At 43.0% G+C, this 23067-nt stretch overlaps 1 protein-coding gene across 1 annotated transcript; it reads right to left on the bottom strand.

The window, feature by feature from the left end:
• Positions 1–3810: 3810 nt before the first annotated feature.
• Positions 3811–21620, bottom strand: PSMB1 (proteasome 20S subunit beta 1). The gene is made up of 6 exons (XM_082855236.1): positions 21472–21620; positions 17189–17296; positions 14261–14342; positions 11738–11867; positions 5145–5251; positions 3811–4089 (listed from the first exon to the last, which is right to left on the bottom strand). The coding sequence occupies exons 1-6, from the start codon at positions 21582–21584 to the stop codon at positions 3904–3906; spliced, it is 726 nt and encodes a 241-aa protein (XP_082711362.1). The 5' UTR covers positions 21585–21620; the 3' UTR covers positions 3811–3903.
• Positions 21621–23067: the final 1447 nt, after the last annotated feature.

Genomic DNA, 23067 nt, shown 5'->3' with positions numbered 1-23067 from the left:
CCCCTCCCACCCATACACATACACAGGACCTCCAGTATAGATAACTACCTACCAACTTTTCGGTTGATCTCTGCCGGTATCGATTACTACCAATTCTTCTGCGTTTATCTCCTGTCCTTTCCACTTTGATATGAAGATGAAGGGATTTAGCGCATAGCAAGGCAACCCTCCTTCCAGGTCACCAAACAGGACTTACCACCAGGCTCAGGGCTCTCACAGGAGCCCAGCAGTCTGCACTGGCAGAACTTGGGCCAGCAACATGCTTCCTTACCGAACACCAGGTCCCCATCTGCAGGATGGCCAGCCGAATGAGACAACACTGCCATCAAGTGGCCTCGGGGAGAGTGGCCCACAGATCTGACGTCCGTTAAGAGTGAGGGTCTGATGGCCTCCCTGGACCGCAGCCAACAACTCCTCCAAATCCACAGCTTCTAGCTGGGCCCCTCCAGCAGCATCTCACTGCAGAAGGGGCACAGGTTGTGGGTCTGCCTGAGGACAGTGTGTGAGACCACACTCCAGGTCACCTGTACTTTCTAAGTCAGCCCTATGGATATCAATTCATACCTCATGGTGGTTTTTTGTTGCTTTTTGTTTTCCCCAGCTGTTTTTTGAAAAGATTTTCCTATTACAGAAAAAACATGTTTCAAAGATGATTACACACTCCAAGGAGGCACTCAGACCAGGGAGAGCCACATGGGCAGCTAATCTCATGCTAGAGGAGAGAGGAGAACAGATGCCTTCAGGACAGAGACACCGGGCACCTGCTCAGAGAGGGTGATGTGGCCGTGGTGGTCAGGGCCTCCTCCTGTCTGGATGTGCCCAGAGTCACTACAGACACACCGTGAGCCCCTCCCCGTCCAAGAGAGTAAACCGGCCCGGATGTTAACAGACAGCTCTCATGCCCTCTGGCCTAACCAGCAGAACGGTAGGAGGAGGTTCTTGTGCCCCCGCGCTCCATGCCCTCAGGCCGCCCGTAGTCCAAATTGCCCATGGACATAGTTGCCGCCTCCTCTGCGGGGTGGGAACCTGAAAGTACTTCCCGCGTTTAGGCGTGGCCTGCTGCTGCCGACTCAGGAGGAGGGCTGGCCGGCGAGGTGAGGTGAGGCAGCATCCGTCTTCCTTTCGTGCCCATCTGGTGGGCGTGGTGGTGCCTTCAGCTCCTGCCAGCGTCCCTCTAGCTTCTCCCAACTGCTGTGCCGGGTGAGAGTTTAGCTCAGCCCTTGTAGCCATCTCTGCGGGTAGTGGGGCTGCTGAGAATGTCCTCACGCCCCAGTTCATAGTTTCCAGACTGGCCGTGTGTTCCCTTCACACCCACTGTCCCTTCCCAACAGCCTAGGCTGCACTGTAGACTAGGCTCTGGCACCACGCACACACACGTCTAACCGGCCCCTCTTAACGGCACAAGGTCAAACCTGTAATCAAGCCTTCATTATATGTCTCCTAAGGGTTGTTCCTCTGATTGGGCCTGCCTGAAGAGTTAAGGGAGTTTTCAAATTGGGTGTTTGTTTCCTAATGCAAATTTTCATGGCCTAGTCCAGAAACCAGGACAATACGTCCGGGGCGGGCCCAGGAATTCATTTTTAACAAGCGCTCTACATAATTCTGATAGAGGGGACCTACTAGTCACACCTTGAAAGTCACAAACAAGGGAATGGTAGACCCTGGAGTCAGAAAACGTTACTGAAGGGCTCTCCTAGGTAACAGGTACAGAAAAGCAGTGGGAAAACCTATCAGGGTAATCACTGAGATATTTTAGTAATAAAGACGATTTTCCTACTAAGTGGTTCATGTTCCTCTCAAGTAGGCTTGCAAAGTCACTGTCTCACAGCCTGATTTGTCTTTGCAATTAGAGCAGGCAACGTGGCTGCGTGTGAAACTCAGAGGCGCAAGAGTAGCCCCTGCCCGTCACAGGCTCAGCTCTGAGCCAGCGCTACCCCAATTGGGCAGCCCTGTCGAGCAGACTGCAAAAAAGCATTTCTGCTCTGATAATTAAAGAAAAAACAAACATCTACACAGCATTCCAGTTCAGTGTGTGTGTAAGTCAAAGCCATGGCTAATACCTCCAAAGAGTAAGTACTCCTTTCCCCCAACAATTTCTAATATTATCAGATTCTTTCAATTCTGTGCTACAGGCGGGAATGCAACTCATCTGTAAAGCAAAGTCACAACGTAATGGCAGCTTTCTAACCAGGACCTCAAAGGCCGGCACCTCCGATCTATCAAAGTGCTAAAAGGTTGCCTTTTTAAGGTGAGCACTTGTGATTGAATGACCTATAAAAGCCACTCAAGCAACTGCAGTCAGAGGGAGCTCCAGAAGGGTCCATATCTAGCACATTCTGGACAAGGCCTTCAGATGAGACCACGTTCACGGTCTAGAGGAATATTATGCTAAAATAATTTGCACCTGAGGGTGGGGGAAACATGGTCCTAGAAACCTCAGGAGGTGAGGACCTTATAGAAACATTTTAGGCACGATATACATAACTTTAAGCGGTGAAAAACTGAACCCCAAATCAACAGAAAATCCTTTGAAATGAAAAGTAAAATACACCTGTAGCTTATATAATGGTTAATTTAATGTCGACTTGACTGGATGACAGGGTACCGAGATATTTGGCTAAATATTATTTCCGGGCGTCTGTGAGGGTTTCTGGGTGAGGAGGTTGTTGCCCTCCCCAGTTTGGGTGGGCATCACCCAATCATTCTCGCTCCCTGTTGAGCTGGGACTGCCACCTTCCCTCGTCCTTGGGGACAGGATCTCACCCCGTCGGCTCTCCTGGTCTCAGGCCTTCAGACTCGAACTGGAACCCATGCCCCACCCCTCTCCTGGGTCTCAAGGCTGCAGACCACAGGAAATGGGACGCCTCAGCCTCCACAACCATGTGAGCCAGTTACCAATAATAAATCTCCGTCTGTATCCTCCTGATTCCGTGTCTCTGGGTAACTGGTAGAATAAAGACGACAAATGTGTACTCTGGATGGGATAGTCCAGTTTCCAGTTGTGACGTTTTAAGAGAAATGAATGAGATGCCACCACTGCATCCTTGGTGCCTGTGACAGAGTATTCAACAAATACTTCTCGAGCAAATTTTAAAATATGTATCCTCTACGGGGTTTTGATCATTTAAATTCCTCATGGAAGGCCAACGGTAAAATTGGCCGCGAGGCAAATCACACCCCTACGTAGCACAGAATTTGACTTGTTCGACATCAAGAAAATTACTCCCACATCCAATGTTGACCCCATCCCATTTGATGGAGCCAAAGTGCACTTAACATTAGCTCTAAAGCAAACACTCTATCGAAATTTAGGTATCAATTTTAACATTTCCAAAGTGTTTATACAAATTATTCCAGATTTCTGGCTAAAGCCCGTTTAAAGGGCTATTTGCTTTTACAGTTTTCTTCTATTCTGGTTGATTTAAAGATTTTCCTCCAAAACAGCCATTCCAGACTGTTTAACAATCCCAGGGATGATAAATCTTAACATATTCTATTTATATCCATTAATGTCTTAATAAAATTGAGGTGGTTTAAAGGTAATCTGCCCTTCAAGGCAAGCTGGGTGGACTAAATAAATTCCAAACACTCTCTTCATAAGATGGGCTGACCTACCATAAGACGATAAGCTGATCAAAACAGTGAACTTTCCCAGATAGATGAAAGCTAAAAGATTTTGTATCCTTAAAATACAAAAATAGCTCTGGATGACAGAAAAATACAGGAAGAATGAAGAAAACGAAAGGAAAAAGAAACTCTACTTCCTAGTTCTGTCCTGGAAGAAAACAAGTCATAACAAAGTAAGTGCTTGGGGTTTTATTCTTTAATAAAACAGATCAGTCCAACAGTTCCAAGGTACAAACTTAACCAGTTTTGAACTAATCAAGGACAACGGCACAGAACTCAGTCCTTCCGCAGAGGCACAGTCTCCTCCCTGATGCCCTCCTTGGTCACGATGCAGATCCTGAGTGCGTCCCCAGTGTACACGTCCCTCTCGGCAGCAGAAATGAAGACATCTTTCACAAGCCGCATGGCTCTGTCCAAGGACAGTGGGACATGCTCCACATTCTGCATGTTCTTAAAACCAACCTGGTGGGACAGAAACCTTGGATGAGGCATCATGTGACCATACAAAGGCAGTCCAGTCTCCCTCAAAGCTTTCACACGTCTCAGGGTTCAACATGAGTACATCACACAAACTTCAAATGTCCCTCAACTGAAATATTTCCAGACCTGGCTGAATTACACATACCTAACACCTGGCCAATATCCACTGAGACAAAGGCCCTGCTCTTGAGAAGCACACAGCAGAGGCGTGAACATATGTAAGCAAACTATCGTTACAGAATCTACTGAAACTAAGAAGAAAATAGAGCCAGGAGAGCCCCAAGCTGTCCTAACTAAATCTCCTGGGAGAAGAAAAGAAAGGCTTCAGCAGAAAATACATCTAAGTAGAGGAGTGCTAAAGGATAAACGAGTTCAAGGATGGAGTAACATTGCAGATGGAGGCTGTGGTATCTCCAAAGGGATGGAGATGGGAAGTCACATCACTTCAAGGATCTGAGTGGAATATGGAGTGACAGGAGATGAGGCAGATAAGCAACAAGCAGAAGTAACTACATACTACGTAACGAATTTTAGACAAGCAAGGAGGATGAAGTAGGGAAGTAAGCTTGGAGGCAAAAAGGATGTTAGGGAATAAACACAATGATCCAGGCAAGATGCCACGCAAGCCTGAATGCAGCCAGCAGTACAGAAAAGGGGGCAAGTTAAACGTATACTTGGAAATTAGAATACAAAACGAGGTGACACAGAAACGGTGAGATGAGACTGGGGGAGAAATGCATTTTCATGATTTCAGGTAAAAATGGCAGGAGGAGAACCAAAAACATGGACCAACCACTGTAGACAGAAGCGCCTTCCAAGCCGTGAGAACAGGGAAGAAGCTGGAGCCGTGGAAGGGAGGGGCGGCAGGAGAACCAGTGGAACAGAGACAAGAAGGCTGGGTGGGGCAAATCAGCCCAGCAAACTCAGCAGCGAACTACAAGAAAGCGCTGACTTCCGCACTCCCCCAAGCTGGTGAAGAGAATGCAGGGGAGGCACTTCGTGTTAATGCCACCGCCCCCTGGACGCAGTCTTATTACCTGGTTGTCAAGCAGGGGCTGCAGCATGGCACTGGCTGAGCCTCCAGCCTTGAAGGAGTCTCTCTGGTAGGAACCCACCGGATCAAAGCTGTACACAGCTCCCTTCCCTTAAAGAAGAAAACAGTCTCCATAAGGATGCATCTTGACCACATTCCCAAATCGTGGTAAAATAAATCTACTCAAAATGTGATACAAAATGGACTATCAACTTGGCTAAAATTTCAGAAGAAGTGCAGTCTGCCCTTCCCCTCCCCTCCCCTCAGAATGCAATCGGAGGCCCACCTGCCCACTCCTGTCCACTAAGGCGTTTGCCCCCAGGAGCGTCATGCTCTCTTCAAGCTACCATCACCGATTACCACGCCGTGGCTCCCACTATGTATGTGGTCTCACAGGTTCACTAGTTAACAATCACAGGTCCTGCTCTAAGTTCGGCACCAAACTCCTCACAACATTCCTAAAAATCTAACTGGTGTAGTTGCAGTATAGACACAAGTGTAAGATTTTCCTGGTGCTAAATGTGAGAAGCATGAAAAACTTACTGTGTACTTTTAAACTAATAGTAAGCACACTCTTTAGCATCAGCACCATAAAAAAATCAATTTAATTAAGAAGAAATTCCAGGGACTTCCCTGGAATTCTCTGGCACAATGGTTAAGAATCTGCCTGCCAATGCAGGGGACATGGGTTCAATCCCTGCTCCGGGAAGATCCCACATGCCGCAGAGCAACTAAGCCTGAGTGCCACAACTACTGAGCCTGCGAGCCACAATTACTGGAGCCTGTGAGCCACAATTACTGAAGCCCACGTGCCTAGAGCCCGTGCTCCGCCACAAGAGAAGCCACCGCAATGAGAAGCCCGCGCTCCGCAACGAAGAGTAGCCCCCGCTCGCCGCAACTAGAGAAAAAGTACGTACCCTATGACCCAGTAATAATTTCACTTACAGAATTAAGATTTACCTACAAGCAATGCTTACATAAACACACAAAGCAATATGTACAAGATCATTTCTGTATCTCTTACAGAGCAAAAATTTACAAGCAACCAACTCCATTAGCAGAAAATGGTATATGTCAACATAGCCATGTGCAGACTAGGAAGAGGAGGACAGGTCTGTGGGACACATCCACGGGACAATGTAAAATAAGGAGCTCTGTGCTATGTAGAGTACAGTCCCATTTTTGTTTAAAGGCATTAAGTAAACTGTACACACATTTACATATACACACAAAAACATATGGAAAGATTAATAAGTAAACTGTAGTTATTCATCTTTGTGGGATTACAGACAAGAAAAGAAGGGAATCACTTTATATGCTCTGGTACTGAGTTTATTACAAAGAATACATGTCACTAATTTTTAAAAAGGCCTTTTAAAACAACTGTGTTCTGAGTGTGAGAAATCACGGATCATTTATAAGGTATGACTTAAAAGTAACACAACTGATTTTTAAAACACATTATGCCATAACTGAAACACTCCAGTAGTTACCCTGGGAGATGTGAGATAAGGACAATCTTCTTACTACCATGGACAACTGCCAACATTAGCTGTGTGTATTTTTCCCACCGCAGAATTACGGAGATATAACCCTAACCCTAACCCGGCTGAGGAGGCAGCACCTGAAAGAACCTGGAGAAGTGCTCTGCTGGGAGCAGGCTTAGAACAAGAAACAAGGTCACAGCCACTGACTCCAACACATAAAGAAGCGCCATGAGGCACAAAGCCAAAGGGACAACTGTATCGCTCATGAGGCCAATAGGCCACAAGTAAAATGAGGCTCGAAAGATTTACCCAAGGGTAAACCAATCTCAGAAAACCACACACACAGCTTTGAGGAAAACAAGAGTAGAATATACCCAAGACCACAGCTTCAAAGACTCCCTTAGAAAAAGCAAGAGACATCTGTAACTTGAGTGCAGAAGGCCTGAATCTTGGCTGTAAGTATAAAGTGATTTTCCTCATCAAAATAATTCTTAAAACGTGCGATGATTTCAAAGTAAAAAATAAAATAAAACCAGACAAGTCCTAGAAAAAAACACAGGTAAACCTTTGATGGGGAAGGCGTTTCTAACAAAGTTAAGACACTCAATACCATAAAGAAAAGACTGACAGATTTGTATGAAAGTCAGGAACTTCTGTATAGCTCAAGACACATCCCAAAAGGTCAGAGACCAAGAACGCTCGTGCACGGCATCTGCCACACACGTTACACAGGGTTAACACAGTTGTTCTTATAAATCAGTAAGAAAAGACTGACCTGCGAATAAGGGAATAAGCAAAGATTAACACATGGGTCAGTCTCCAAAGAAATGCAAAGGGCAATAAACATGAAGACACCCAACCTCTATAAACAAAAAATACATATAAATTAAAATAACAAAGTATTTACTAGGCAAAGACCTAGAATGTGTCAAAATTCTGAGACTGGTTAGGATGCAAAAACAGAACCAAAAAAACCCAAAACAAAAGAAGGTACTCACACCCCTGCTGGTGGAGTGCAGGAGGACTGTTTCTGAAGGGCACGCTCAGGGTGTCAGCAGGATGCAAACATATAGATATTCTCTGACCCAGAAGCTCGACTTCTAGGAATTTTTTCCAGGGAGATAAGCTGGGTCGGAGAAATACACAAAATTGTATGTACAGGAGTTGTCATATTGTTTATATTAAGAAAACTGGAAACAACCTAAATAATCCTCAGAGGACTGGTGGGGAAACTATGGTGCCGCCCTATCCCATATGTCAGCCTGGAATCAGTATGCATGCCTTTATCCACCAGCATAAAGCTACCTCAGTGATAATACATCCACTGGACAGTCCCAGAAAAACGTATAAACTACATCCTACTTATGTAGTGTACAAGCACGTATGCACACCAAGATATCTAAAAGCATGTTCGCTATAAGTTGAATAGTAATTATCTCTAGGGACAGGCTTTGGGGGATTACTACTTTTATCTTTGTATCTTCCAGTACTATTTGACTTCTGTAAGCATTATTGTTTTCATTACAGAAAAACTAAAGCCCTCATTAACTTGGGGAAAATTTTTTACAAGAGGGCATGATTGCAACTGGAGAGGTAAGGGCACAGAGGTCAAAGTAGATAGCTGTCGACTGTGTGCTAAAGTCAGCTGTTGACCCAGTGTCCTGAGGGTCTCCATAGGAACAGAGCCCCACTTTCACCAACACAAAAGACAGGAAATAAAATCTCAAAACAGGGACTTCCCTGGTGGCTCAGTGGTTAAGAATCCGCCTGCCAATGCAGGGGACATGGGTTCAAGCCCTGGTCCGGGAAGATCCCACATGCCGTGGAGCAACTAAGCCCGTGTGCCACAACTACTGAGCCTGCGCTCTAGAGCCCACAAGCCACAGCTACTGAAGCCCACGCACCTACAGCCCATGCTCTGCCACAAGAGAAGACAACGCAATGAGAAGCCCACGCACCGCAACCAAGAGTAGCCCCTGCTCGCCGCAACTAGAGAAAGCCTGCGCACAACAACAAAGACCCAACGCAGCCAAAAAAAAAAAAAAAAAGTCTCAAAACTTCAGCAGAGGCTCTGGACTTGGAGGCACCAGGCTTACCCATAGACCATAGGGTGAAAGGCAGGTACAAAAACAGAAGTGTTAAATGGAGAGCTGATGTGCTCCTTCAGTGCAGACCTTTATGACCAGATTTTGATTATCAATCTTCAGTACAAATGGACGGCCAAAATTCAAAAGAAATTTGAAGGAAGCCTCCAATGTAGAAGGCAGCAGCCAAAAATAAACAAGATGAAGAAAGCAATCTGAGGGCTTCCCTGGTGGCACAGTAAAGAATCTGCCTGCCAATGAAGGGGACAGGGGTTCAATCCCTGGCCCGGGAAGATCTCTTCCCACATGCCGTGGAGCAACTAAACCTGTGCGCCACCACTACTGAGCCTGCGCTCTAGAGCCCGCGAGCCACAACTACTGAGCCCGAGTGCTACAGCTACTGAAGCCTGCACGCCTAGAGCTCGTGCTCCACAACAAGAGAAGCCACAACGAGAAGCCCACGCACCACAATGAAGAGCAGGCCTCCAAAAAAAAAAAAAAAAAAGAGCAGGGCCCCGCTCGCCGCAACTAGAGAAAGCCCACGCTCAGCAGCGAAGACCCAATGCAGCCAAAAATAAAAATAAATAAATAAAATTTTAAAAAAGGAATACATTGTCTCAGTGGGTGTATACATATTCCAAGCTTATCAAATAATGCATTAAAAAAAAGCAATTGGGGCTTCTCTGGTGGCACAGTGGTTGAGAGTCCGCCTGCCGATGCAGGAGACATGGGTTCGTGCCCCGGTCCGGGAGGATCCCACATGCCGCGGAGCGGCTGGGCCCGTGAGCCATGGCTGCTGAGCCTGCGCGTCCGGAGCCTGTGCTCCGCAACGGGAGAGGCCACAGCAGTGAGAGGCCGGCATACCGCAAAAAAAAAAAAAAAAAGCAGCTGGAGAAAATGCAGAGAACACAAGAAAACTTCAAAGAAGTACAAAAAAAATCTAGCAGTAACAGGACACTTAAAAATAAAGGAGCTAACAAATAAGAAAAAGCTCTTGGAAATTAATGATGGCAAAAATAGAAAGCTCAGTAAAGAATGAGGCATTGAAGTTGAGGAAATCTTCAGAGCAGAACAAAAAAATAAACAGGTGGACAACATGCAGGGGAAAAAATGAGGAACTATGGATCATAACCCAGGTGGCTGTGGAGAAGGCAGGGTTGGGAGAGGAGGAGAACAGTAGAGGAGACAAAATAAATGAGCCAAGACTCTGGGCGAGGAGCCTCGCTGGAACCTTTCAGAACACCAGGATAAAGAAAAGACTCAAAAAACAAGGACTCAAAAAGGTCTCCTGATTCCTTTCTTCAGAAATTTCTCTAGAGATGCACACCACCAAACAAGGAAATAAACCAAGAAAGAGGAAAGCACGGGTGAGAGAGCTGAAGGCTGTCCTGGGAAACGGAAAAAGGCGGCAAAGGACTGCTTTACTACACACACAAATTCCTCTAAGGAATAAAACCAAATCAAACCAGACAAGATTAGAGGGGGGAAAAAAAGGTTAGAAATGCCTGAGAATACCACCAAAGCAAGCGAGTGTAATCTGGAAATCAAAGAAGAGGGCTGTGAAGTCAAGCAGGTCCGAGCCTTAGCTCTGCCCACACACGAGCTCAGCACACACGAGGTTTCTCCAATCAGCCTGACGCTCAGAAAAACTCAAAGGACGTTGTCTGGCCTGCTGAAATTCAATGGTAGCTATTATTAATATTGCTAAAATCTGAATTTATTAACCTGACATTCAAGTCAGACATAACTGAAGTCAAAAAAGGCACCAGAAGTGTCCAGCATGCTGGGTAAGGCAAGCTAACCTGTGGCTAGAATTTAATTACCCAGGTTAAGTGTAATTAATTTCTGTGTACCATTTCTGTGCTTTATATTTTCTCTTAGTTTTCAAGCAAGTTTGAAAGCCTGAAAAAACTGTGTCAACCTAATTTGTCTACATATAAAGCATGGTAGGTAAAATGATCAGAAGGCTCCCAGAGGCCACATACAGGGGCAGAGGTGAGAAAGAGAGAGAGGGAGAACAAAGAAAACACCCATGGAACAGGAACGGACAGGAGTAAAAACGAGAGCGGAGATGAGAAGAACCTGACCCCATCCTACCCAGAAACCTTCCCTCTCAGAAAGACAGACTGTTTCAATGACACCCAAGACATTCCTGTAACTTCTTTACACTGGACTACTCTAAGAGGCAGCACAGATCTGTCCTGGGAGACTGTATTTGATTTCTGGAAGCAACTAAAAGTCAATTCAAATCAGACCTGGTGAAAAACACTGCTGCCCTTTGATCCATGCTTTGGATCAAAAACAGCATGGAAATGTCAAGTAACAATGCTGATTTTCACTGGCCCTCCTGGTATGACTCTGACAGAAAATCCAAGAGGGATTTTAAAAATTATCCAAAAATACTGGTGGAAATGCACTTCTTTAACACATTACTTTCATAAAAACCTTTTGAAGTATGTTTGTCTTACTTAGAATCATACTTAGGCCAAGCTTCTCCAAGTCAGGTTTCTTTCTGTAAGATTAAAATGCTAAATATACTATCAAATTCATGCAAGATCTTGAGAAAATAGTGAAACAACTGACTGCCCAACATTCACTTAATACACCACTTGCTGTGTGTCTCTGGATAATCATTGATTTCCCTTTTAGCTTCAGTTTCTTTCTTTCTTTCCTTCTTTTTTTTTTTTTGGCGGTACGCAGGCCTCTCCCTGTTGTGGCCTCTCCCGTTGCAGAGCACAGGCTCCGGACGTGCAGGCTCAGCGGCCATGGCTCACGGGCCCAGCCGCTCTGCAGCATGTGGGATCTTCCCGGACCGGGGCATGAACCCGTGTCCCCTGCATCGGCAGGTGGACTCTCAACCACTGCGCCACCAGGGAAGCCCTAGCTTCAGTTTCTTCACTGCTTTAATTATGAGAAAATGAAGTTGCTGGGCAAGAGGGTATCCGGTTCTTTTCAACTCTGGTTTGAAACACACACACATCTAAGAAATGCCACCCCATTCATCACCCAGAAAGAAAACATCCTACCTTCTTCATCGAGTCCCCCGATGATGTTGTACACATAGTAGGGGAAAAAGCGCCTAGAATACAGGATTGTAGACAGCATTGCAGCAATCGCCCCTGTCGTCATGGCCTTATTATTGGAATGTTTGTACATCTGCAATTATTAACAAAAATAACAGGCATGTAGAGGCAGAATATATTAAAGACTAGAACAATGAACAGTAAATTGAAAAGAATGAAAGCCTATCTTGGTGAAATGGGAAAGGATACCTGTTTCTTTCATGATCAAACAACACAATACTACTAAAATAAAATACTTTATTATGTCCTATCATTTTTGGGGGCTACAAACACTTCTATCGGAAAGAATGCTAAGTTTGCCCTCAGCTCTTTGGTTTAAAGACTACTTTCCATGCCATCCTTATCCCAGGCACTGCTAACTCAAGAGCAAATATATACAAACAGAGCATATGAGGCGACCTGGAGAGGATGTTCCAAATCCAGCTCTCCACTCTGCAAACAGACAGTGGTCAGGAAGGTCCATGGGCCAAATTCAGACCACCACTTGTTTCTATAAAGTTTTATTGGAACACAGTCTCGTTCATTCATTACATATTGTCTGTCTGCTTTTGCACAAGGGCAGAGTTGAACAGTTGCCACAGAAACCAAATGGCTCATAAAGCTGAAGATATCTGCTATGCTAACTCCTGATCAGACTCAGACGTAAGTCCGTCTCTTTGCAGAGTAGGTACCTGTGAGGTGCGAGGGCAGCGCCCTTACTGTGTGTGAATACAGTGCAGTGGTCTTGACCCTTAGAGCATCTACCATGGAGAACAGAAGTATCCCAAACAGCATCTTATACAGTGATTGCCAATCTCAGATTTACTACATCCTTAGGAATCCCAAATTATCCAATAAAAGAAATTTAAGTTCACCAGTTTGTCAGCTACATAGCAAACATCTCTAAAGAGAAACCTAAGAAGTACTATAAAATCAAACAATGACAAATACTGAAGAAAGATGAGAAATGAGCTACCTGGATAAATCAGTGCACAGAAACATTTTTTCCACGGTTATAAAGAAAATTCTTCATTTCAAAACCGAGCACCAACATTTATTCAGCTCACCCTTTACACAATAATATATGAAAGAAAAATTTCAAGGACTGTACACCGAGCTGAACTCACTGTGCTTGTTTTATTTTATTAACAACTCTCCATGTCATGTTTATTTTTGTCCTCTAAATGCCATTTATAAAATATGCAGTAGGAATCATACAAATACATCAATAAATATAAGTCACTAAAGCTTTCAAAACAAATAGATTTTAAATAAATGTTAACAATTGATAAATAGTAAATGAAATCATTTCTACACATTCAAAGAGCAAGTATCAGTTAAACAATTCATTACGTACTCCAGTGACATCACACATCATCTTAAGGGTTATCACAAATAGGCAAAACAGAATGCGACCAACCCGGCTCACTTTTTCATGTACCAGCTGGACTTAACCACCTACTAAATTAAAAATTACGACACGTAGCCTACAAAATTAAGTAAGAATATTAACAGCATATAATATTGACACTGTAAATATCAGCAGTTTAAAAAATGTCAGCAGGCTATAACTGATTAAGAAACAGAGCTACACTTCTGAATATTGACATATGGTGATTGAGAATCCTACTCCAACCCTATACTGTTATCAACTAAGAAGAGAGTAGTTACTGGTTATTATTACAGATAAAATCCATTTTAGCACAGTCCAAATTACACCTATCCTATTCTCCCTGAAACTACTTGCAGCAAACACTGCTAATACACACAGGCGATGATCAAAATCCAGACGGCCCTCTGCTTTCATCAAGTCAGCATTCCTTTGTTCTTTATGCCTCCCCAGCTCCCACAAAAGACATGCAGGCAATGTCAGCCCTTTAAAAACTGTAAAACAGGTTAGTCTGTCTCGTTCTCTTACTTCTTCCGAATACCACCCTTTTCGTCTCTTCCACCCTCATCCACCTTGCATCAAATCTCCTTCCTCAGCTAGCTATCAACTAAAGCCTGTTGAGGGGCAGGTAACAATGGCGCAGGTTGTGCCTCTGGTCCAAACAGCTGGTTTGTTCCTTCTTCTCCTGCTCTTGCTAACAGTGCAGTGCTATATAGAGAGCATGTCAGCTGGCGGTGCTCCAGACCAAGCTTCGGTCTAAAAGCTTGCCTCCTCTGCAGAAATTGATTTGTTTCATTTTTGAGGGAAGAGTGTCTTCAGAAGAAACCCCTCCCAGTCTGCCTCAAAAAAGGTAGAGAATCCTTTACTTTATACTGTACATATATTTTAACAAAAGGAACTTGCTGTAGTTTCACATTGTGCTACTTTGATGATGCTGCATTAACACTATCATTTCATTTCCAGGATAGGTTAGTTTCACCTGCTAGACGTCTAGCTCTTCTGCAGCTATTCTGAGCAAGTCATGATGTATATGCTTAAAAGAACCTAAAGGACTGTTATTAGTTTTCAATAGTGCAGACATATACAAAGGCATCTACCTTTAGTCTTGCTTCAATAATCTTTGTCAGGGTAAGACAGTCTCCATGAAAACCGCTACATCCAATGACTGTTTTGTCTGTTCTGTAAAAAAAAAACCACATTTCAGGAAACTAAGTTGGTTTGACAGTAGAGGAAGACATGTCTTGGGTAATTTTAAACTGAAAACTCCCATTCCCATTATTCACCAAATGGTAATGGGACAACTATTTAGTTAGCTCTTTTTGGGGGGAGGCGGGGGGGTTGGGAGGTCCTGTATCCCAACATCTCACTCAAAAGAATAAATGAAACTATGAATGGACTGAGGAGAATATGACTGAATTTCTTTACAACCTTAGGTTGAGTTGTGAGCAGCTAGTTTAGCTCACAACTCAAGCCAATTTACATATGATACAACCCAATGTTCACACAGAAAAAGCTTTACAAATTTTATTACATAAAAAATTAAAACTTCTATAAAAATACAATGAACAAAGTTTTAAAAAAGAACCAAGAGCGCCGTTGCCCAGGTTCAATCCCTGGTCGGGGAACTGAGATCCCATAAGCCACTCGGCATAGCCAAAAAGAAAAAAAGAACTAAGGAAATGTATTTGTAGTACATACAACCAAAGTCTAATTTTAATTTCCTTATTCTACAAAGGGTTCCTAAAAATATGAAAAGCATTAACAGCACAATGGCTCATGGGGATGTAATACACAGCATGGTGACTACAGTTAATAAGCCTCTGTTGCGTATTTAAAAGTTGCTAAGAGAGTAGATCTTAGAAGTTCTCACCACAGGGAAACAAATGTCGTAACTATGTGTGGTAACAGATATTAACCAGACTAATTGTGATCATTTTGCAATATATACAAATACAGAATCATTATGTTGTATACCTGAAACTATTATATGTCAATTATACCTCAATTAAAAAAAAACACAATGGAAAGATGGGTAACTTATATGAAAGTCACATAAAAAGAGACACAAGTCACCATAAACATATAAAAGAACCTCCATGCCAATCAGAAATTCAAATCTAAATAAGAGATGATTTCAATCTATTAGACTAATAATGCCTAATGCTGGTGATGTTGTGGGAAATGTGTACTCTCAGATACTGGCAAAGAGGATACACTGATGCAAGTTTTTAGAAGGCTCGTTTGACAGTATCTAGTAGAAATTTAAATGCACACCATTTTCACTCAATAATTCCACTGCCAGAAATTCATCCAGTCAATATACTTATGCAAGTTTGCAAAGATATACTCTGGGTTCACTTGTGTGTAAGTATACGTATTATTTTAATGGCTCTCCAAAACAAAACAAACAAAAACAACCCAAATGCCCACCAGAGGGAAACTGGTAAAATCTTGGTACATCTATGTCTCAAAAATTAATTCCCAAGTCTTGACATGTATAAGGAAACACAAACCAATCTCATCAAGAGATGATCAGCAGAGGCCACATGATACCCTTCCTTTCAGAAATATAAGAATGACTCATACAAAACATACGTGTCCAGCTGGGGAGACCACTGGCACCTCCAGGGGCACCACCAGCATTTCCTGATCCACCCCTATACCCAACCTCACTGCACTGAGCCTAAGACCCCCAGTATACCATAAGGCTTCACTGCCTATACTACTAAGAAGAGTTGACAGGACCAAGAGGGTAGGACAAAATCTGAGCTTCAAAATGCTTTTGCCAAATATCCAGGTACATAAATGAAGAGGCGTTTTTATGCAAAGAATAAAGAGGAAATGTAAGTCTCAAACAGGTGGGGAAGAGGCAGACTTGGCTCTAGGTCAGCCCCAAAGGGCATGGGATCAGAGGCACGCAGGCAATTCAACTGCATGTATGGTCTAGTGCAAAACATGCGTGACAGGAACACATTAACGTTCTGTCTCTATATACCTGAAGAATTTCATTTTAAAAAAAATGGGTATTCACTTAGGCAGCACACAAACTAAAACAGAACATTATAAAGATGAGCAGAATCTTGCACAAGGATAATATATATAAAATCACGTATTTAAATTTTATTTATGACGTTACTACTTTCAAATTATAAAAGTTACAACTTAGAAGAAAAAATTATAGCATGGGTACAGTACAAATCAGAGAAGAGAAAGGGGTATCAAAAGACAGAAGTGGACAGAAAGGGAACTGGGAAGATGAAGACAAGTTTACTGTTCTTTAGGTTAAGATGTGGGCTAGCTCATGCCCTGCAGCACCGCAAGGCCCACCCAAAGGACCCGAACCTCATCAGTCCACTCCTGCTACAATTCAAGGTTAAGACCATCTCGTGGACTAACGTAGGCGTAACCACCACTTTTAACTGTGTCTAAAAATGTTAAATACAAACCACTGCTAACATGCAAGATGCATTTAGGTAATTTACGCAGACTTTCTTCCCCTGTACACATGCCTTTATTTTCTTACGTTTTAGAAAAAATATAAGCACCCCATTAAAACCGTGAACGATGGCTACAACTGCTTACGATAAGGTTAAATTGAATGTTTCAGGTTATCTTCTTTTTTAAGGTGCAGATTAGAAAAAAATTCAACGTATTAATGGATGCATAGAAGGATGAAAGTATGTATGATAAAGTAATAATAATAAAATACTGATAAGATCTAGGTGATAGTATATGAGTGTTCACTACAAAATTATCCTACCTTTGTCGTATATTTGAAATTTTTCATAAGATGTTGAAGTAAAAAATATTTAAGTTACCAAAAACACTGTTGGTACCTAGATATGGCAAATATCATGAAGACTACATACTGAATTATTAGAAAACAATTTCCTAACAAAAATGCAAGCTAAGCTCCAAACAGGCAATTAAAAAATTCATGAAACAAGTCATTTAGAAGTTAAATCTCCTGCAGTATTAAATCATCACAACATGCTGAGAATATGTCCTTAGAAATATTTACTTACAATTTGTAACATTTGGGGCTGTCCCGTGTGTGAATTGAAAACCCCTCACTCAATCGGGTGTCAGAAGCAACAATTGAAAAATCTTCTCCAGCAATTGCCAATACAGTACTGAGGGGAAAAGAAAGACAAAAGAGAAAATTAATGAATTCTTCTGGATGGTAATAACACCTTTCCCAAAATGAGAATGCTCCACAGCATAGAGTGGGATAAAATATACTAGATGTAAGCAAGTGCAGGATCCAGATGGAAGAGGAAAGGTAAGGGGAAAGGATCCCTGGGCTACAAGTCATCTGGGAAAAAAATATTAAGTACTTCGTAAAAAACACAAGCCTCAATCAGAGCAAAGGTTCCTTAGCAGAAGGTAACAGAAACAAATCACTAAATTATCACCATCATCAAAAAATTAACATCTACCGATACTATAAAACAGCCAAAGGCCATGGCCCTGCCCGCTGGGGGGTGGGAGGGCAGGTAGGTGTAGACAGTGGCGCTACAACACAAGCTATCTGAGCTCAGAGAAGAGAGGATTAGTGTTTTTCTTTTCTTTTTAAAAATTTATTTTTTCTGTTTTTTAAAAATTTATATTCTCTTGCACATCAAAGTCATAAGCACGTATGTATAAATATATATATATTTGCTCATTTTAAGAACCTATCCCACTGTTTATTTTTTAAATTTATTTTTTTATACAGCAGGTTCTTATTAGTCAACCATTTTATACACATCAGTGTATACATGTCAATCCCAATCTCCCAATTCATCACACCCCCAACCCCCACCCCCGTAAAATTATTTTTGTATTTTTTAGTTTTTGGCCACGCCAAGCGGCATATGGGATCTTAGTTCCCTCACCAGGGAACTAAGATGGAACCCCTGCCCCCTGCATTGGAAGTGCACAGTCTTAACCACTGGACCTCCAGGGAAGTCCAAAGGCTTAATGTTTTTCATTTCTTTATATCCAAGTCTTTATATTATGTCTTGCACTCAGGAAGACACCCAAATATCTGTTGGAAAATGGACCAACAAAGAACAAACTTTTCCCTTTGTGGCTGTGTGGCTCATGCTAGCAGTTTAGTGGAGGTCTAGAGCATGAGCCCTAAAAGCAGACCGTCTGGGTTCTAAGTCTGGCTCTCCTGCTTAGCAGGTAATGAGATGGTGGGTAAGTTGCTTAACTTCTCAAGGCCTCAATGTCCTCATATGCGTATCAGAGATCATAACAGTAGCTACCTTATTTGGGTGTTAGAGGATTAAATGAGTTAATAATTGTTAACCCCTCATACCAGTGCCTGACACATAACTGGTCCTCCAGGAAAGTGTTAGCTATGATCCTTGTGCCGTAAGCATGAGGCAGCAGAGTATGATCACTGAGAACCTGGGCTCTGGAGTTACCCAAAACCCGCCCCTGCCACTTAACAGCTCTGTGACCTTGGGCAAATCATCCAAGTTCAAGGTGATGATATCAGCAGCTGCTGTGTTAAAGGGTCGCTGTGAGAATTAGACGACATGACCCACATAAAACACCTGCACTGTGCCTCACAGAACATAAGCGCTCAGAAAACTTAGGCCATTATTCTTACCGAGGTGGGATGGCACTAAAACTCTGAAGTACAAAAGGATGGTATTGCACATAACATGAACACTGAATAAAGGAAAACTGGTATAATTCAAATAAAACATTCAAACAACTTATTCAGGTGTCCGTTTTTGTGTATACAAGTGAAGTGGCATAAGGCTTATGTGATGGACAGATCCAACAGCAGAAAATCTCACATGGAAAAGCACAGATCTAGGAATTTTTGTGAGGAATCAAAGGTTATACGAGCAGAATGAGAAAAGTTCCTTTTGCAAAGTGGAATTTTAAGAAGACTACTGTGACAATAACACTATATGTGAAATTAGGATGGAAACTCTTTCAATAAGACTAATGCAGCAGGAAGGTAGCAACGTGAACAGGAAGAAACAGGTATATCCAAAAAACATAAACACACGAACTGTACAGGTTTTTGTAACTACCAAAATGTGTTAGACGCTGGAAGAGCCAATTTTGACATCCAAGATTTTAAACTCTGACAAGCAGCATGATGGCCTAATTATAAGCCGTGTAAATGAGAAGTGATTAAGAGGAATAATTAGTTTGCTTTTTGCTTTCTTTTTTGCGGTACGCGGGCCTCTCACTGCCATGGCCTCTCCCGTTGTGGAGCACGGGCTCCGGAAGCGCAGGCCCAGTGGCCATGGCTCACGGGCCCAGCCACTCCGCGGCATGTGGGATCCTCCCAGACCGCGGCACGAACCCGTGTCCCCTCGATCGGCAGGCGGACTCTCAACCACTGCGCCACCAGGGAAGCCCTACTTTTTGTTTTAATATCTTAAGTTATAGTGAAAGCAGAAAATCCAGGTGGAAAGTTGAATTTAAGAAGCCAGAATCGAGGGGCTCATGAAAGGTAGAACTGGAGAAACAGATCTGGGAATATCTTCCCATAAATGAAACATGTGAGACTACTCAGTGACAAATGTGAAGGCTAATCAATTGGGGTTTAACCACATTTAGTCAGAATAGAAAAAGACATAGGACTAAGTCTTATTTTGTAGAAGCAAAGGCTGCCCAAGAGCCAGCAGGAATAAATATTAAAGAAAAAGAACGAAGACTGAGAAAAGGTAATTCAATAATGAGAAAAGCCATAGCAACTAACTTTAGGGCAGTAACTGGATTACAAAGGTTAAAAAGTGAGTAATGAACACTGAATACCTTATAAGTCTTATATAGAATCTGCAACTGCCTCATGAAATGGGTCTATTAACGCATCTTGTGGTATAACTACTTCATTAGTTGTCATAGGAAATATTTAGAAGTGCAATAATAAAAGCATACATAAACTCCATGGCAACACAGCTATGGATTCAAATCCTGGGGCTCAACTTCACACCAGCTCTGTGACTAAAAAAATTTAACTTCTGGGCTTCCCTGGTGGCGCAGTGGTTGAGAATCTGCCTGCCGATGCAGGCAACTGGGCCCATGAGCCACAACTACTGAGCCTGTGCGTCTGGAGCCTGTGCTCCACAACGAGAGGCCGGCCGCAACAGTGAGAGGCCCGCACACCGCAATGAAGAGTGGCCCCCACTCGCCACAACTAGAGAAAGCCCTCGCACAGAAACGAAGACCCAACACAGCCATAAATAAATAAATAAATAAATAAATTAAAAAAAAAAAAAATTAACTTCTAAGGGCCCAGGCTCATTTGTAAAATTGAGGCATATACCATCTAACACTCAGTCACCATAAGGATTAAAAAAGATAACTGCTTTCAATTTACAAAATGCTTCTCTTTTGATTCTCCCCTCGCCAAAATATGAGTAGCTAAGAAAGACAAGGAAATCTGGGTTCAAGAAGTTGAGGGGTACCCAAAGACCACAATGCTCTTTAGTGGCAGAAACAAGGCTAAAATCATAGCCTTCCACCCTGTTTGCAACATACCGCGAAAATCTGCATTAAAATTTCAAATCCATAAGGACCTGATTAATTAACCTGGTTGCCTTAAAGGACCATCTGTTTGTTCCAATTGGGCGGGGATATTTTAAAGTACAAAGTTTGGTCGGTAAACTATAATCAGTGCTTAAATATACAGCTCTTCATTGTTAGGAGTCCTCAACAGAGTGTTTTTCCATAACCCTGATTCTTTTAGTGTACTGTCAAGGAAAAGTATTATTTAAGGTAAAGATGGTAACTAAAAAAAAAAGACAACTTGAATGCAACACGCAAGAATACAATATTCAAAGGTCCCCCTTCTGAGTATTTTTTTTCCTTAACTTAACGCTAACCCTTAAAAATAAACGCTTATCTATGAAACTAAGTCTGGCCGACTAATCCTACCCGCTATTTAAAATAACAGAAAATGATGAAGTAGTTTCATTTAGCTACAGACACAACTACATCTAACGACACGGCCAATCAATCCTAACTCTTTCATCTCAGATGCTCAACCTGCCCCTTGCCTGCTGGCGCGAGAAACACGTTCAGATAGTAACGAACGGTTAGGTCCATTTTTAAACCTCTTCCAGAGCAGAGCCCAGATATCAATTTCTACCTCCCGTCCACGCAAACCTGCCCGTCCACATCGAGACCCAGTGACCGGCCTGTACGGTGAAGCCCTGAGGAACAAGATCGAACCGAGCAACCACGGAGAGGGAGGCCTGCGGCTGGCGGGGCAAAGCCGGGTAGCCATGCCGACAGCCTTAGGCAGGGACATGGGGGGAGAAAGAGGAAGCGGCGGCTCTCCGGGCTTTACCCTCCGTTGAAAGCGTAGGGCGAAAAGCGCAGCTGCAAAGGGCCCGGGGCGCTGTGAGGCTCCATGGCCGGGTCTCTCCCCGGGCCCGAGTACGCGGCTACCGAGGACAACATCCCGCTGCTCCGCTCCTGCTGTCTCACGGCGAGATGGCGGCCCCTACCGGAAATGGCGCCACTTCCGGCTTCGCGGCGCTGCCTCCGGCCGCTCGGTCTCACGCCGGTCATTGGTCCTAGAGGCAAGCGCCGTAACCTTCCGGTGAGTAGCCGGCGCCCGCTCTTCCAAGAGAGCTGACAGAGAGGTAAAGGCTTTCTCTCCCAAGGAAACATTCGAAATCACTCTTGATGGATAAAAATTTTAAGGTCTGACCTTACAAAGAAATTGGCAAAACTATGGAGCAACGGAAGCTCGAAGACTCTATTGGAGCGTAAATTGGTACAGCCATATTTCGAACAGGGATTGGCATTACTCGGCATAGTTGAAAATACACACGCATCATGACCCAGCAGTGTCACGCAGAGGTATGTACCCTGGCCAGAAAGACGTGTAAGAATGTTCATAAAACATTGTTCTTAACGGCCCCAAAGTAGAAATGAGCTAAATGTCCATAAACTGCAGGATGGATAAAGCAACTGAGGGATGTGTCACAGCAAAAAATTAACCTACTTCAGCTAGAGCGAAGGCACATCAACATGGATGAGTCTTCTAACGTTGAGCAAAAGAATACATACTATATACTTTAGGAGTACACAGTAAGTAGGAAGGGCCTGTGTGGCTGGGGACGGGTCGTGGTGCTGGCAGTACTGGTTGTCTTTACTTGATTTAATACCGTCTGTTAATCTGTACATGGGTTTATGTACTTCTGTATATGAATATTATATTTTACAATTTAAAAATGTTATGTAAAAAAGCAGACAAGCAGCTGGCTAATATAGAATGGACTGTCTGATATATACATGCAATTCTGGAAGCAGAGAAGATTTTTGAAAAGTACTTTTTTAATTAAAACTTTCCCCATACTTAAACAAAGGATTTTCTTTGATGGTTATGGACAGAGAAGTATTGTACTTATTCAGGTACTGGCCTGGATAGAAAAGTTCTGTAAAACATTTCCTATCCTTAAGGAGCTCACAACCTCATTGATTATATGAAGTACAAAGGAAAGCATTACAACATGTAATTATGCCTAAATGAGCCATAGGAGAGGTACTCTGGGGTCCAACTACCTATAGTCTCTTTGTGACCAATGTGAAAATACTGCATAAGATGGTAGCAGCAGAATTAAAATATAATCGAATTTGTAAACCAGGTGTGTTTTTTGTTTGTTTGTTTTATCATTCTACATGTTTGAGAATAGCTAACATGCTTACCATGTGCCAGGCACTGTTCATGCATTTCCTTAATCCATCTCACAGTCCTTAGAGGACACGTGCTATTATTACTCCATCCTACAGACGAAGAAACTGAGGCGGAGAGGTCTGGTAACTTGCTAAATGTCACATCGCTAGTCGGTTTAAACAGTCAACATTTAAAAATCAGTCTTGCCTACTACATCCAGCAACAACCAATCGTAAAATACTCTGACGGGGTGGCCTCGCC

This window comes from Leucopleurus acutus, assembly GCF_964270905.1.
Source record: "Leucopleurus acutus genome assembly, chromosome: 15".
Taxonomy (NCBI): Eukaryota; Metazoa; Chordata; class Mammalia; order Artiodactyla; family Delphinidae; genus Leucopleurus; species Leucopleurus acutus.
The sequence above is the reverse complement of the archived record's forward strand: the minus strand, read 5'-3'. Positions and strand labels throughout refer to the sequence as shown.